The sequence below is a fragment of the Ranitomeya variabilis genome, chromosome 1 (assembly GCF_051348905.1).
Source record: "Ranitomeya variabilis isolate aRanVar5 chromosome 1, aRanVar5.hap1, whole genome shotgun sequence".
NCBI lineage: Eukaryota > Metazoa > Chordata > Amphibia > Anura > Dendrobatidae > Ranitomeya > Ranitomeya variabilis.
Window position 1 is genome coordinate 317,878,939 of NC_135232.1, and position 15,011 is coordinate 317,893,949.

The window sequence follows — 15,011 nt, forward strand, 5'->3', positions numbered from 1 at the left end:
TATGAAACACTGTTGTATTTCCTATAAGATAATGCTGGATAATGTTTTTTTAGAAATCATTGCTCCCACATTTCACTGAAATGCCATTAGGCGGCCACAAGAGGCCGCTGCTTGCTAAGCACAACTGAAAAGTTAAGTCTGCCCAGCAACAGACTGCACGGTCAGAGACAGTTGACAGTTGGATGTGTGTCAGAGGAAGGAGAGGGGAGGCCATCTTAGATGCAGTTGGTAGTTACTGAGGACAGAGAGAGGACGTGCCAGAGAGAGCGGTCCAGTGACAACTTCTCGGCTTAGTGTTTGTGGACTTCTTTGAATGTTTCTACTTTCTGTTTACGTTTCTTCACAGATTTGAGCAAAGTATTTTCAGTGGTTGAACTGGTGTTAGTCGTTGTTCTTGTTTGTGAGTTTACTGTATTCTGAGGAGCCCACCCTGGTACATAGCTTACACATGTATGCCTACTGTAGGCGGAAACTCATATATAATAAACTGTGTCTTGGTGTCCATCTCCAGTAGGCATATCTGCCTGAAAATGATGATGCACGACAGCGCACACGTTAACTCTGTTTGCTTTATTATAGTCTATGGCTTCTTTGGCGCATACGTCCCAGTGGGGCCACCGAACAAGTGCCTGAACACAATGTAAAATCACCCTTGCAGTGGGTGACATGGGCAGGAAGTTATGGAGCAACCTGGTATGCTGGGTGGGAATATTCCATTATAGCATGTATGGAAAAATGGAAACCGTAGTCTATGGCTGAATTTAGGAGTTCTGGCAATCCACAAAGCCATTAGTTATCTATGAAAACATGTGGCACATTTCAGTAGGATTTGGCGGTGAAAAGAAAATGTAAGCAGGTCTACATACTGCACCAATTCATGGGCTGTGACCCATTCAAGTAAATTGGAATCAGCCTCAATACCAGACATGGCTCGTAGGCTAGAGGGGCACTGGTTCTGGGGAACAAAAACGGATGCCTGAACATAAATCATATTCCATAGAGTTTAATCTAAGAGAGAAATTACAAATACTTAATATATTGCTACAAGGTAATGGCTAAACCTTCTCTTTCATCTCCTGCAGAGGAACCATTCCCCTCCAATAGCGACCTTCTTCGGAAAATCTTTCGCAAGGAAAAGGCCACTGTTCCGCTGCTTGCGCGCAAGCATTTCTCTCGACGTGAGCTAAGATCATGTCTGGCTTTTCCAGTTGTCCATCGCCTACTTAAAAGAGAGAAAGAAGCCTTAAGAAAAGCCAGGTAAGAGCATAACATCCGATGACTGGTTCGAAAGAATGGATTGACTTTCTGCCTCACACTTTTTTCCTTTGTTTATCTGAAGGCTGGTAAAATTTAATGGCGGTGTTGTGGAGAGGTATAAGAAATCGCTGGAAGAAGCTATTAAGATATCAGCACGTCACAATATCCCACCAATACCTGGACGTACCGTAATCCTCATGCTTGTGGACTACTCGATGTATGAATCATGTCATGGAGCCAAAGAGCTAGCTGTAAGCAGTGAAGTCATTTACACTAGGTCAACACCCTCAGTAAGTTATGTAATCACTTATTGTTTTACTTTCATTAGCTTTCATTCTGCAGAAAATATAGAAGTCTACCAGCACTACCTATAGTATTAGATGGATATCTCTCCAGACTCTGCTTGTCTGAGCGATCGTGTTTTTTCAATGGCGAAAGGTGAAAGTCACAACCAGACACTTCTGGCAGCAGCTTATCTCTGAAAACAAAAGGGTCAGGTGTTGAAATTCATAAAGCTAACTCTAGGAGACCCCCATATACATAAGATGGGCGGCCACTTCAGTTCGACTTTCATATAATGTGTATGAGCGTCTTTAAAGGGGTATTCTCAATTTTGGAAGTTATCCCCCATCCACATGATAGGAGATAGCTTCCCGATCGCTGGGGGTCTGACCAACGAGACCCCAACTGATCCTTAGGATCGGGTCCCCGAAAAACCCTGTGTAAATGGAGCAGTGGTCAATCATGCGCGCGGCTGCTCCATTCATTCTTAATGAGACTGCTTGCAGAAGTGGCCAGTAACCAAGGAAATGAGAATTACACTATACAATTTTAAAAAGTTAGTGATAAAAATAGCCATATGGGTATGTTCACACGTTGAGTATTTGCAACAGATTTTTCTGTAGGAAAAATAGTGTGTAAAATATGTGCATTTTTTTATTAGTTTTTGCCTGTTTTTGATGTGCTTTACTTTTTTTTCCATTCATTTGAGTGAACGAGAAACACTGCAAAAACGCAGAAAGAGTTGACATGTTGCAGATTTGAAAAAAGACTCTGATGGTTCAAATCCACAAGGAAAAAATAAGCAGCTTGTGTAGGAGATTTCAGAAATCTCATTCTTTCTGGTACTGTAAAACGCTGAGTTGTGTCCGCAGCAAGAACACTGTGTGTGTGAACAAGCCCTATAAGTGCTCTAGTGTTTAATATGTCATGATTCACCTCTAACTGGGCAGCTAATAAGTCCTATTATTGAGAAAAGTTTAGTATTCCTAGTGTCATGGGGCATACGTATTGTCTGCACTTAATGTTTGCTTGAATAAGTAACGTGTGATACGTGACACAATATATTGATGCTTGAAATGTTGGTTTAGTGATTCCGTGCCAATATATCATTTTCTCCTCTTCATAGCTCCTAGATGTGGGTTTACTATTAAGCCTCATGGTGAAGGACACGGCAGAAAACGCCCAGCTGATCCTGTACAATAGTCACCACTATGCTTTGGCTGACCACTCCTCAAGTCCACTCCTTGAACGCGTGAGCGAGGTCAAGGAACAAGCTGAGGTAAAACACGACCAAATAAGAAAGGGTAGAATATCAAAGCATCACGTTCAATACTTTAGGACTCTACATTATATAGATCCTCATATGGGAGGAAAAAAGAGAACGTTCTAGCCACCATGTTCTGCTTTTTAAGGAAAAGAATGCAAGCAAATGTGTAAATTACCGTAATAAATGGCTGATACCCACTGGACATAAGAACAGGGGTCCTGTGTCCCTTTTTTGAGGTAACAAATGTGTGAGGTCACTTAATCCATCATCTATGTGGCTGAAGGACGTAGCCAAGACCAGTGTTTGGCTATTGACTCTCATAGATAAAGAATAGCGCAGCATCGTGCATGTGAAAACTTAGCGAGACCCAGAGCTCCTTCTTTTGGTGGGACCCCTAGCGATAATGCACTTATCAGCCATCCTGTGGCTTTGTGATGGATTGTAATTGTGGCTGTCCATACACATTAGATGACTTTCGGCCTAACAATCATTCAGCCTACGGTCAACTCGGCCAACTCTCTCATACACCGAAGCGCTTGCTCTGCCTAGCACTCTTATTTTCTCTATGAGAAAGTCGCCGACTGACATGATTGCTGGTGGCTGATCTCAGAGAGAACAATACAGTTGACAGTCCGAAATCAGACATGCTCAATCGACTGCTCCCCTAACCATCAATCGCATCGCCTTCTTATACATTAGATAGTCAGCTGAGCCCGTTGATATCCGCAAGTTCAGCTTACATCAGTCTAATGTGTATGGTGCCCTTAAAGGGAACCTGTCAGCAGGATTGTGCACAGTAACCTACAGGCAGTGTCAGGTCGGCGCCGTTATACTGATTAAAATCATACCTTGGTTGATGAAATCCGTCTTGTGGTTGTTGTTTAATCTTTATTTTCAGTTTTGAGTTAAGGAAATTCTCGTCCTCTGGGGTGGCCTGTGTGTGTGTGTGTGTGTGTGTGGGGGGGGGGGTCTTCATGTGGTACTCTGATTATCTATTCATACTGATGGCTTATGACAGGTCACTGATCCCTCAGTGACCTGCCCCCCATTTTACATACTGATTATTATATGTATTGAGAAAAAAAAATCACCATCAGCAGGCAGGTACCGTCGCCTGCGCTGCAGCATGATGATCGCTTGTATAATGTACATTAAATTGATTTATTTAGTCATCTATATTGATTATGAAAAAAAAAATCTTTCACAAAATGGTGCTGGGGGCTCCATCTTGGTGGAGACAATTTTATTTTTTCTCCAGCAAAATGGCATCGGCCATTTTGAGAAAGAGATTTTTTTTTTTTTTACAGAATCAATGTATATAATGCACATCATACATGTGATCATGCTGCAGCTCAGGTGACCTGCTGAAGGTAATTTTTTTTTTTTTTTTTTTTTACAATACATATAATAATTAGTATGTAAAATAGGAGGAAACTCATTGAGGGATCAGTGAGTTGTCAGAAGCCATCAGTATGAATACCTAAGCAGAGCATCACAAGAAGGACACCCCCACAGGCTGCCCGAAACCACGAGCATATTATTAACTCAAAACTGAAAATAAAGATTACACAACAACCACAAGACGGATTTCATCAACCAAGGTATCATTTTAATCAGTATAACGGCACCTACCTGACACTGTCTGTAGGTTACTGTGCACAATCCTGCTGACAGGTTCCCTTTAAGGGACAACCCCTTTAACCTACAGAGCCATATATCCACTTTATCTGCTCCTCTGTTTTAGGGATCACACTACAATAATTGGTTGGGCTGTGGAGGGTTGTTAAATGCCTCAGCAGGGGCAGCCGCAGATAGATGATGAGTACTCTTGAAGTTCCCTCTATTGGTGTCTTTAGAAAACCAGCATTTAAAGGGAGCCTGTCACCCCCAAAATCAATGAGGAGGTAAGGCCACCGTCATCAGGGGCTTATCTACAGCATTCTGTAATGCTGTAGATAATCCCCCGATGTAACCTGAAAGAGGAGAAAAAGAGGTTAGATTATACTCACCCAGGGGCGGTCCTGCTGCGGTCCGGTCCGATGGGCGTCTCTGGTCCTCTCCGGCGCCTCCTATCTTCATTTCATGACGTCCTCTTCTGGTCTTCATGCTGCGGCTCCGGCGCAGGCGTACTTTGTCTGTCCTGTTGAGGGCAGAGCAAAGTTCTGTAGTGCGCAGGCGCCGGGCCTCTCTGACCTTTCCGGCGCCTGCGCACTGCAGTACTTTGCTCTGCCCTCAACAGGGGAGACAAAGTACGCCTGCGCCGGAGCCGCGGCGTGAAGACCAGAAGAGGACGTCATGGAATGAAGATGGGAGGCGCTGTACCGGACCTGAGACGCCCATCGGAGCGGACCGCCCCTGGGTGAGTATAATCTAACGTTTTTTTTCTCCTCTTTCAGGTAACATCGGCGGCTTATCTACAGTATTACAGAATGCTGTAGATAAGCCCCTGATGACGGTGAGCTTACCTCACCATCGATTTTGGGGGTGACAGATTCCCTTTAAAAGCAGAAAATAGATGACATATTAAAGAAATAATCAAAAGAAGTTGAACTTTGAAGCAACATTATAGGATTTTAAATCTATTGATCTGGTCCCTTAGCTGAGATTGTGGGGACTGGGCTGGGAAGTGTGTGTAATGAATAATCAGAGCATGGAGCCCCTTTATTCTTCTGCTCCTGCCAATGACACTACATTGCATTACATGGTATTATATGGCAGTACATTGCTTAGGAAAAGTTCACTTCTAATGCCTGCCCACATCATTGAAGTATATACTGTAAGTCTGGCATAAAGTTAATCATGGCATAATTTCCATTCAGAAAATGCAAGATCTTCCACACCTGCCCTATGAAGAAGGAGACCCCTTAGCGGAATACCTCTCAGAACTTCTTATGAAGCGTACTAAGGTAAGACGCTACTCCTTTTAAGTTCTGCCACATTAAAGGGGAAGGCCGCTTATGAAATATTCCCTAGACTTTCTAAAAGTCTGTAATCTGTTGCTACCTAAATAGGCTTCTTGTAGTGGGCCCCCTTGCCTCTTGGATCCATGTGTGACTGCACGGGTTGCACCAATGATCCATTTGCCCCTGCAATGTTGATCTTGTCCTCTATGAAAGCAAAGACCTCTTTCTGCAGTGCTTACATAGCCCAAAGACACATTTAAGGGCATTCTACTGAGGAGCTGGGGTAAAGTATGTTGGCATTTACCCATTTATTTGGCACAACAACCACTTTACAAGCTTTTAGGAATTTTTTTATAACGTGTCCAACCCCTTTAAGACTGCCATAATAGGTAAAATAAGTACTTGTGTTGTTTCATATGGATAGAAGCATACTATACAATGAAGTGTTCCTTTATGCAGGTAGATACTCTACTGATTTTCGAAAAAAATCCACTAAATGAACATTTTAAGACTGTTCTGAAGCATTATCGACGCGTAGTGAATGCGGACTGTCTCTGTGTGACGGTGCTGCCTAATGGCTTCAAAAGGTACTCTCCTTATTCTCTCAGTTGATTTCAATGACTGGTAGAAAGATATGAAATACCTGCTGGAAGTTGTTGGTTCTAGTGTCTGGAATCGGAGACCCGTACTTACTATTTTGTACAAAATGAAATGGCATACTGTGAATTTTTAAAGCAAATCCGTCAGCATGATTTAATTCCACCCCGTTCCCTCCAACTATTTATATGTGTATGTAGCTCTTGATAATAAGTCCAGCAATACTGTTACGTGGCTAGGCTATTCTTCGGTTTCTGAGAAATCAGCCTTAGAATTGGTAATGAAATGAGTCTGTAAATCTGAAGCCTCTGTCACTCCAGATCTATTCCCCACCCAGCGCCGCCACCTCCTGTTTGACCGACTCTGTGCTTTGTGACTTCAGGCAAAGGAGTTGTTAGTTAAGCAGGAGGAGGTGGCACTAGGTGGGGAATAGAGCTGGAGTGACAGAGGCTTCAGATCTACAATAGTTCTTCAGCCTCTTTTACATACCAATTCTAACACTGATTTCTCAGTAGTAGAGGAATGGAGTGGCCATGTAAAGATATTGCTGCATTTGGCTTTGAACTTCATGAACATATAAATATGTTGGGTTTTAAAATCATGCTGACAGATTAATTTTAATACGTTGAAAAGGCAGTTTGCAAATATTTTCTTTTTTGCTCTCTTACCTCCCCTTTATCTTTATATACCATAAAGATGAAATAATGATGCATCCACCTATGTTAGGCAAATCACATTCTTTACAGGAGGTGTCTTTACACTTGTATTTCTAGTATTACCAACAGCTCATATTTGGAAGCCAAAGGCTGCATTTATATATCCATGTCTATATTTACATCCAAGGGAAATGAACCATTTTTTTTCTCACATGTCATCCATGTTGCCTCCATGTTGTGTCAGTCTTTTTTTTTCTAATCCATTATTATAAGCTGTAGGAGGTAGTCAGCCTGAACTTTTATTGGTCCATTGACACTTAACAATATATCTGTGGAAAAAAGGATGAAACTAGGATGTACCTCTGAAGTACCAAATAGATCTTTCATGTGTTGCACGTTTAAATGGATCCCTGTACAGTTTAATGGCTGAGTCTGATCCGAAAAAATGGAGAAGTGTGGGACATGCTCTGAGTCTCACTGAACAGACACATGGATCCGTTTTTAGAATGATCAATGGAACATTGTAGTGTGATAGTCAACAGAGAAATAAAACGGAACCTATGTCCAGCCAGTCGGGAGAATAGGAGAAACCTCCGGTGGGCCATCAGCCTCTTATATGGGCAATAGTTGGCACAATACACTTGATTCACTATGTAAAGACAGAGGCGGCATCCTATTAATTTAACAATACCTATTTTAATGCTCTAGAAACTTGTGAATGAGGATAAAGTCATATTTGCATGTAGCTGAGAAGTGGGGCCCTGGAGTTGGTTACTGGTGGGCTCTTGGCATCTCAGTGCGACAATGTGTTAAGCTCATTCCCAGACAATAAAATCACTTCTTTATTGCATACTTTGAACATCCAGAGTAAAGGGGTGAGTAGAACATGGTCATCAATCCATATTAAAGTAGTTAGTAAAACATGGTCATCAACGCGTTTCGCATGCTGTATGCATTGATGACCTACTCACCACTTTACCATGGATTTTAACAGTTCACAATAAAGGAGTGATTTTATTGTCCCGGAATGAGCTTGCCACACTGTTTTTATTTCTCCTGTGTGAATGTAACCTTACACTCCGACTTACTGGTCACATTGCATTCTGTTCCTGTTCTCTTACGTCTCTTTCCAGCGAGGACTCCATTGATCAGTGTAATGACGTGACACTGTGCGGTTTTACAGAGCAGGTATTGAAGTAAGTATTGACTTTTCCATGTTAACACTAGACTAGATCAAAACGCAACTTAAGTACAAGCCCGAAAACATATCACAACGTTTAATATCTTGACTTATAAATAAAAATATAATGATAGGCACACTTATCGTAAATAACAAATGGATACTCCTATTTACAATTTTCCCGTTGTATTCTTTGATTTGGATAACTAACATAATGCAAATTTTAACATTTTATGATGATATGCTCATTCATCAACGTTGATTATTATTTCTTAAGATATGTATCAGAGAGGGGAACTGACCGATTATTGGATCATGTGGAGAAAGTCGATGAAAGGTTTAATATTCCAGAAGACCCAGAGAATGTTAAAAAGAGACATGCGGCAGCTGGCAGTCTACTCGTCTCTGTTCCCAAGCAGAAGTAAGTGATTTTGTCACAACATCGGTCACATGGATACGTATTGTAAGCCCGTGAGGGCAGGCTCCTCCACCGCTCGCGATAATCCCCTCTCCTCGCAGAGTCTTATTCCATTTTACTCATTGAAATGTATACACACGCTTGCCCAATCCAAGTGTTCATGGTTATTGGTAGTTGGGAAAAATTCAGCAAACAGCGTAGAATTCTACCGTAAAACTGTTTTGAAATGTTCCAAAATTTGTCAAAGTTGGCAGATCGAGGCCGAGTGTGGTCAACAGAAATATATGCCAGCCCCTGCCTGGAGTACATGTACATGCAGCTAAAAGATGTGTCAGATTAATTAAAGAGGTTGACAACTATTTTTTTTTTATTCAGTCAACCTGTTTGGGGGGAGGGGGTATCACTAGGCCACCCCACCGATGACGCTACTGCCAGCTGGAATTACTCGGATGCTGCCGAAACACAGCAGCTCCATGAAAACTATAGTAGCCGCAGTTGGGTATTTCAGATGCACCTCCCCAATCATTTGAATAGCGGGTGGATCTGCAGTACCCAGCCGCGGCCACTATAGAAATTATGGAGCTGCTGTGTCCTGGCAGCCCCGATCATTGTTAGGCATTTATAGAGAAAAGATCAATACGTCAGTAACAATAAAACCGTCAGCTCGCCACGCAAATAAAAAGCCTCTCCACATCTCCACTGATGTGGAAAGTAAAAACATTTCGAAAAATGGCAAAAAAAAACCCTTGAGCCTTTTTTTTTTTAGAAATTTATGAATTCAACATGTAAATAATAATAGTAAAAAAAAATGTGTACAAGTAGAACAAATCCCAGAAAGCAATGGCGGAATTGCATTTTTTTTAAAGACCAATACAAAACAAAATGTGTTCCAAACACAGCAGGGGTTCTTATTCATGGCCGAATTCTAAGCTTTATAAGCTGCACTGTACATTTTATGGCTACAGCAATTTATGGTTTGACAACATAATTGGCTCCTTTTGGGTGTATTTGATATTATACAAAGAGTTAAATAATGAATTGAGAACAAGTTTTAATGTTGATTTAGTTTTTTTCCCATGACTTCTAAGGCCGAGACATCACCATGTTCTGGATGGTGAGGCCCTAGTATAAAAAGATTGAGAAGCTTTGCTCTAAATTACAGCTTTTAGTTAAATACCGTATACATTTTGCAACTTTTGTTATAGCGTTCGTGATCGTGGGTTATAGTCGTTGCACTTTTTTTTTAAGGTGGCGCAGTGTCCGTGTGTTTATCTCCTCCACGTTCCGGGATATGCACTCAGAAAGAGATCTATTGATTGGACAGGTGATGCCACAACTACGCCAGCGGGCTGCATGTCACTTCCTCTCACTGGAAGAAGTGGATCTGCGGTGGGGAATTACCGAAGAGGAATCTAAGAAAGACAGGTGAGATAGAAGGTACCAGTGAAGAAAGTGGAAGTAACATTATATTCCTTCTCTGCCGTAACGTCTATGTTTTTGACATTAGGCAGTTGTCTCTATGTCTCTCTGAAGTTGTTCGAAGTCAAATCTTCATTGGCATTCTGGGAGAGCGATATGGTCATGTCCCCAATAAGTACTCGGTTCCACTCCTACCTGAGTATCAGTGGGTAAGCACCTCTTCCTGGGCTTTCAGAAGATTCCGAATACTCACATGTTGGGAAAAAAATTAATTGAAATAGCTTCCTCTTCTCTAAATATCTTGATTGTTAGTGCGGCAGAATTAATGCTTATGAGACGGTCTCATTTCTTTATACACTCTTTGCGGTGTTTTATTGTCCTATATCTTTGGCAGATTCAGACCTATCCTGCAGGGCGATCCATCACAGAGTTGGAGGCCATGCAGTTTTTGCAGACCAACACATCAGGGCACCCAAGGGCTTTATTCTACTTTCGGAACCCTGACGCCATTAGGTAAAATAAGCATGAATATTCTGAATATGTCCCTTGTCATAGCAGATTGTAATACAATGTTTCAGGAGTAACATTAATTAGATGTCATCATATGTCATTACCTAGTAGAGTATGAGCCTGTCCACTTGTACCCGACACTTGTGTTGGGAAAGTGCCAATGATGATTAGATCGAACTAGTTGTTGGAGTGTGTACTGGAAATAATCCATGGAAGAAGCAGCCACTACCTACTACAATGTAGAAACCTTATTGTAGCAGTGTAAACAGGGGTGAGAGCCGTATGGAATTCACCTGAGGTGGAATATACTTCATATATGTTTTTATCTTCTTTCATCAGAATATGTTAAAACTCTTGAGAATGGAAATAAATATGACATTAATTATTAATATTCTTAGGATGGGGCTTGTTTTCGAAATGTTCACCTGCATGCCTTCACGCTGTACTTAACCCCAGGCAGTATTTCCATATGTATAGAAAAAAGACTTGCAAGACCCTGGTCCAGTGTCCAGTTCAGGACTCCATGGCAGCCGGGCCAGAGCAGCGGAAACCTTCTTGGCAAGAACTCAAGTGCAGTTTTCCTTGATGACTATTGTGATAACTAGGTCCCTGTGACTCCATGACATATGTTGTGAATTCACATGAGGCCTAGTGACTTGGAGTGACCTAGTAATTGCAAGAGACACCCAGGCTACCAGCAAGTGGCGGTCAAGGACGTTTGCACTGGCCAGGTCCAGCTGCCATGATGTACCAAAGTGGTTTCTAGACCAGGGTAGTGAATTTGTTTGGTCATTTCCAGCAATTATGTGTGGAGATATAGTGGATTGGTGTTTTCTGGGTGACTATTCATTGTGAATATCATATCGATTGTCCGGCTTAGCAATTGTGAGATATGGCTGTGAATTCTGAAGAATGAAGAAGGCATGTATGAAGTAACTTCTGCATGGTGGGAGTTCCATATATCTGATTGCTGATTTAGGGAGCTAGTGAGACCCCCTAGAACAAGATTGCAGATCTCAATGTGATATTGGGAGTTTTGATCTTGCTTTGAATATTGATCACAGTGTACAGTAAGATCACACATCTTTGGTAGGGATTATTGCTTTAGTTACGTTAGTGAAACATGGCATTTTTATTAGAAGCTATGAGTTGAGATTTTCTAGTTCTCATTTCCTTCTCAGAGTATTTTTTGCACATATCTTCCATTTTCCCTGTATCTATTTTGCCATTCAGGTCTGTACCCAGCCATTGGCTTCCAGATTTTGCTTCTGAATCTCAAGAAGCTGAAAAACTTATGTTGGACCTCAAGAACAGAGTAGTCAAACATCCTGCTGTGAGGAGTTACTTGTAAGTTTCTCGGCCATCCTAGGTACCTTGAACGTTGTTTTGTGGTGCTTCCTGCTTACAAGCTACTGGTCCTTGTATCTTCTTCTCTAGGTACTCCTGTCAGTGGGGCGGTGAAAACGATGGGAAGCCACAAATGTCTGCGCTCGAGGACTTTGGAGCTAGAGTTTTAAATGATGTTTGGCAAGTGATTGAGCATGATTATCTTGGGGTATGTGCTAACGATATTTCAACTTATATTTGTATATATGTCTTCTGCAGCATTTATACCTCGGTGCTCATTTCTCCTAGGAAGAGTCAAATGAATCCGATGATGATGAAGATCAGCTAACCCAGGAAGGCTTTCAAGAATGGCATGAGCGACATTCTTTTGCTAGAAACAAACAAATTACACAAGTGTGTGCTCAGATTCTTGAGAAAAGGCGAACATCTCCATCATCGGGAAGAGTGTTTTTGGTGGTTGGACAGCCGAGCCAAGGAAAAACTGTTTTTATGGTAATTTTTGTCACATAGTGTTGAATACTTGTGTGATTTTATTGTGAGATCACAGGGTGAATATTGAATATGACATTGGAGAATGTGATATAGGTAACACATGTAGAGTTCAAATAACCAACACCTTCTCTTGTATATCAATTGCAGGCAGACCTTGTAACACAACTGACACTTGTAAGTTCAGCATCAGTGATCTATCATTTTACCGGGGCAACTCAAAGATCAAAAGATGTAGAGACCATGATAAAAAGTTTTTGCAAGCAACTGAATAAACGTCTTCAAAGAGAAAACAAGAGCCTCAACTCATACAGGTTTGTGTTTCTATATATTTGGAGTTTATCTAGGCAGCATTAGCAACATGTGAAGACTTCGATGATGGAAGAAGTGTGTACGCTGGAGCTGGTAATGAAAGGAACTTGTTAGCACATTTTTAGCTCCACAATAAAAATGATACATTTATTGTAGAGATCTAGTGTGTCATTTGTGAGAAATGTAGGGAAGAAGAAATATGCAAATCAGGCCGAAAGTGGACTTGGTCTTCTATTTGTTTATTATGTTTTGCTTATATGGCGCCATCATGTTCCGCAAAAGCGCTCCACATACATCATAATCACTATTCCTGTTGGGACTGAGAATCTAGATTACCTATAACTATGAAGCCGGAGGAAACCCCTGGAATCTCGGGGAGAAGATACAAACTTCTTGCAGATGTTATTCCTTGGTGGGATTTGAATCCAGGACCCCAGAGCTGCAAGACTGCAATACTAACCACTGAGCCACCGTGCTGCCCTATTTGTTGCTTGACATGCCCCAAATTCACTTTTAGCCTGACTTGTATATGACTTCTATGCTAGATTTCTCATGACTGGCACATCGGATCTCTACAAAAGTCATCCTTTTTATTGGGGGACAAGAGCCAATACAGCCAGACCACTACTTCCACATGTAAATATGTACCCTGTATTGAAATGTATACCTACGAATCTTCTATTGATTATTGTTTTTATAGGGTCTTTTGCAATGATCTCCTGAGCATTCATTTATACAAAGGATTGTTTGCAATTGTTGTCCAATGTAAACACGTGCAGCTGTCAAATAACAGATGAAAATGTGCTCATTTGTTGTTTGCACCTTTTATGCTGTGCGACAGTCACTGGCACAGTGTATGAAGGGAGATACGTGTCACTGTCAGGTCAGTGATGTAGAACCAGAATGGTTTGCCTCCAGAATGCTACATGCTGAAAGGGTTAATTGAAAGCTATGTTATGGCCTGGTTTTAGTGGACCTCCATAGAGCGGGTGGGAGGGGGTCCACTGTATCTCCACCTGCAGAGTCCTGACAGGACCTGTGTGATGCCAAGGTAATGTGATCATCACATGGGGTGTTAAATACCTGGGCATGAGAGTCAGGCTGTTGTTGTGCCTTGGGAGAGCAGGAACTCCCACATAGCTCCAGGAGGAGCTGAGGACTGTGCGGGTTACCTGCAGGGGAGTCCTGCAGGGAAAGGTGGGGAAAACGAATGATCGTATGTACAAAAGCATTCATGATTATTGAAACACACAACTGGAAATAAACTAGTTCAGAGTATGTATCAAGTGATTCTAGAATTATGATATTTAGCACTTTGGTGCCAGATGCTGTTTAAGTGTAAGTATTCTTCTAAGACTGAAACTAAAGCCATACGCATGCTAAGCCAGCGCTAATCTCCCACGGGAATTTTGAGTCTCCTCCCATGCAAGTTCCTAACAAACCCCAGATTAGCACAGCGCTCACATGGAGAATGCATATTTTGAAAGTCATTCTAAATTTGGAATTAGAAAATTAACATTCAGTGTCCTGGGTTATATGCAAGGCTCAAAAATATTAAGGGAACACTTGCACATCACAGTATTAACCCAAACTTAACTGAACGTCAGGGATACAAGTCTGTGCTGTTTGGAAGCAGAAGTGATTGAGAATCATTTTCATCTGCTTTGGTGCTGTTGAAACTAACAACAGGAGTACTGAAGAGAAAAAAGCAAGACAAGCCCCCCAAAAAAGGAATTGTATTGTAGTTGATGGCCACAGATAGTTACCCTCTCCTTATTATTATTATTATTATTATTATTATTTATTTATATAGCACCATTGATTCCATGGTGCTGTACATGAGACGGGGTTACATACAGAATACAGATATCACTTACAGTAAAGAAAACTAACAATGACCGACTGATACAGAGGGGCGAGGACCCTGCCCTTGCGGGCTTACACTCCTTATCCTTCCTGATTGATTCTTCTCTAATTTTTGCACTTTGCTAGTTGTCATCTCTATTGGTAGCATGAAGCTGCACCTGATAGGAATAGAAGAAAATATTTTCCCTTTATTTAGAAAAGTGCATATTCATGGGAGAGAGTGTATTACAGGGTATCAATTCGGGCAACGGCTGTTTTGTGGGTCAAAGAAAGCATGTTTTGAGTGCGCGATCTGACACCCTGTCAAATACTCTCTCCCATGGATATGCACTTTTCTAAATGAAGGAAGAATATTTTATACTTTTTGGTGATTGCCATATTTCAATAAGTTACACAGCACCACCATGACTGTTACCTTCTTAACCCTAGTTTATCCATTGTCTACTTAATGCTTTAGTGAGTGGAGCTGAGCACCATTTTCTTTTTTATGGATGAGGTGGTACCTCCA

At 41.5% G+C, this 15,011-nt stretch overlaps 1 protein-coding gene across 2 annotated transcripts in view; it reads left to right on the forward strand.

Annotated features, from left to right (window-relative positions):
• TEP1 (telomerase associated protein 1) overlaps nucleotides 1-15,011 on the forward strand; it is a 74,233-nt gene that overhangs the window by 20,329 nt on the left and 38,893 nt on the right. For both annotated transcript variants that reach the window (XM_077297805.1, XM_077297815.1), the window contains exons 12-25: nucleotides 1,083-1,257; nucleotides 1,340-1,547; nucleotides 2,666-2,818; nucleotides 5,626-5,712; nucleotides 6,169-6,296; nucleotides 8,096-8,158; nucleotides 8,420-8,563; nucleotides 9,809-9,985; nucleotides 10,068-10,188; nucleotides 10,374-10,492; nucleotides 11,723-11,836; nucleotides 11,927-12,044; nucleotides 12,125-12,328; nucleotides 12,476-12,639. In XM_077297805.1, the coding sequence (XP_077153920.1) occupies nucleotides 1,083-1,257; nucleotides 1,340-1,547; nucleotides 2,666-2,818; nucleotides 5,626-5,712; nucleotides 6,169-6,296; nucleotides 8,096-8,158; nucleotides 8,420-8,563; nucleotides 9,809-9,985; nucleotides 10,068-10,188; nucleotides 10,374-10,492; nucleotides 11,723-11,836; nucleotides 11,927-12,044; nucleotides 12,125-12,328; nucleotides 12,476-12,639 (1,975 nt within the window). The remainder of the gene's footprint in view (nucleotides 1-1,082; nucleotides 1,258-1,339; nucleotides 1,548-2,665; nucleotides 2,819-5,625; nucleotides 5,713-6,168; nucleotides 6,297-8,095; nucleotides 8,159-8,419; nucleotides 8,564-9,808; nucleotides 9,986-10,067; nucleotides 10,189-10,373; nucleotides 10,493-11,722; nucleotides 11,837-11,926; nucleotides 12,045-12,124; nucleotides 12,329-12,475; nucleotides 12,640-15,011) is intronic.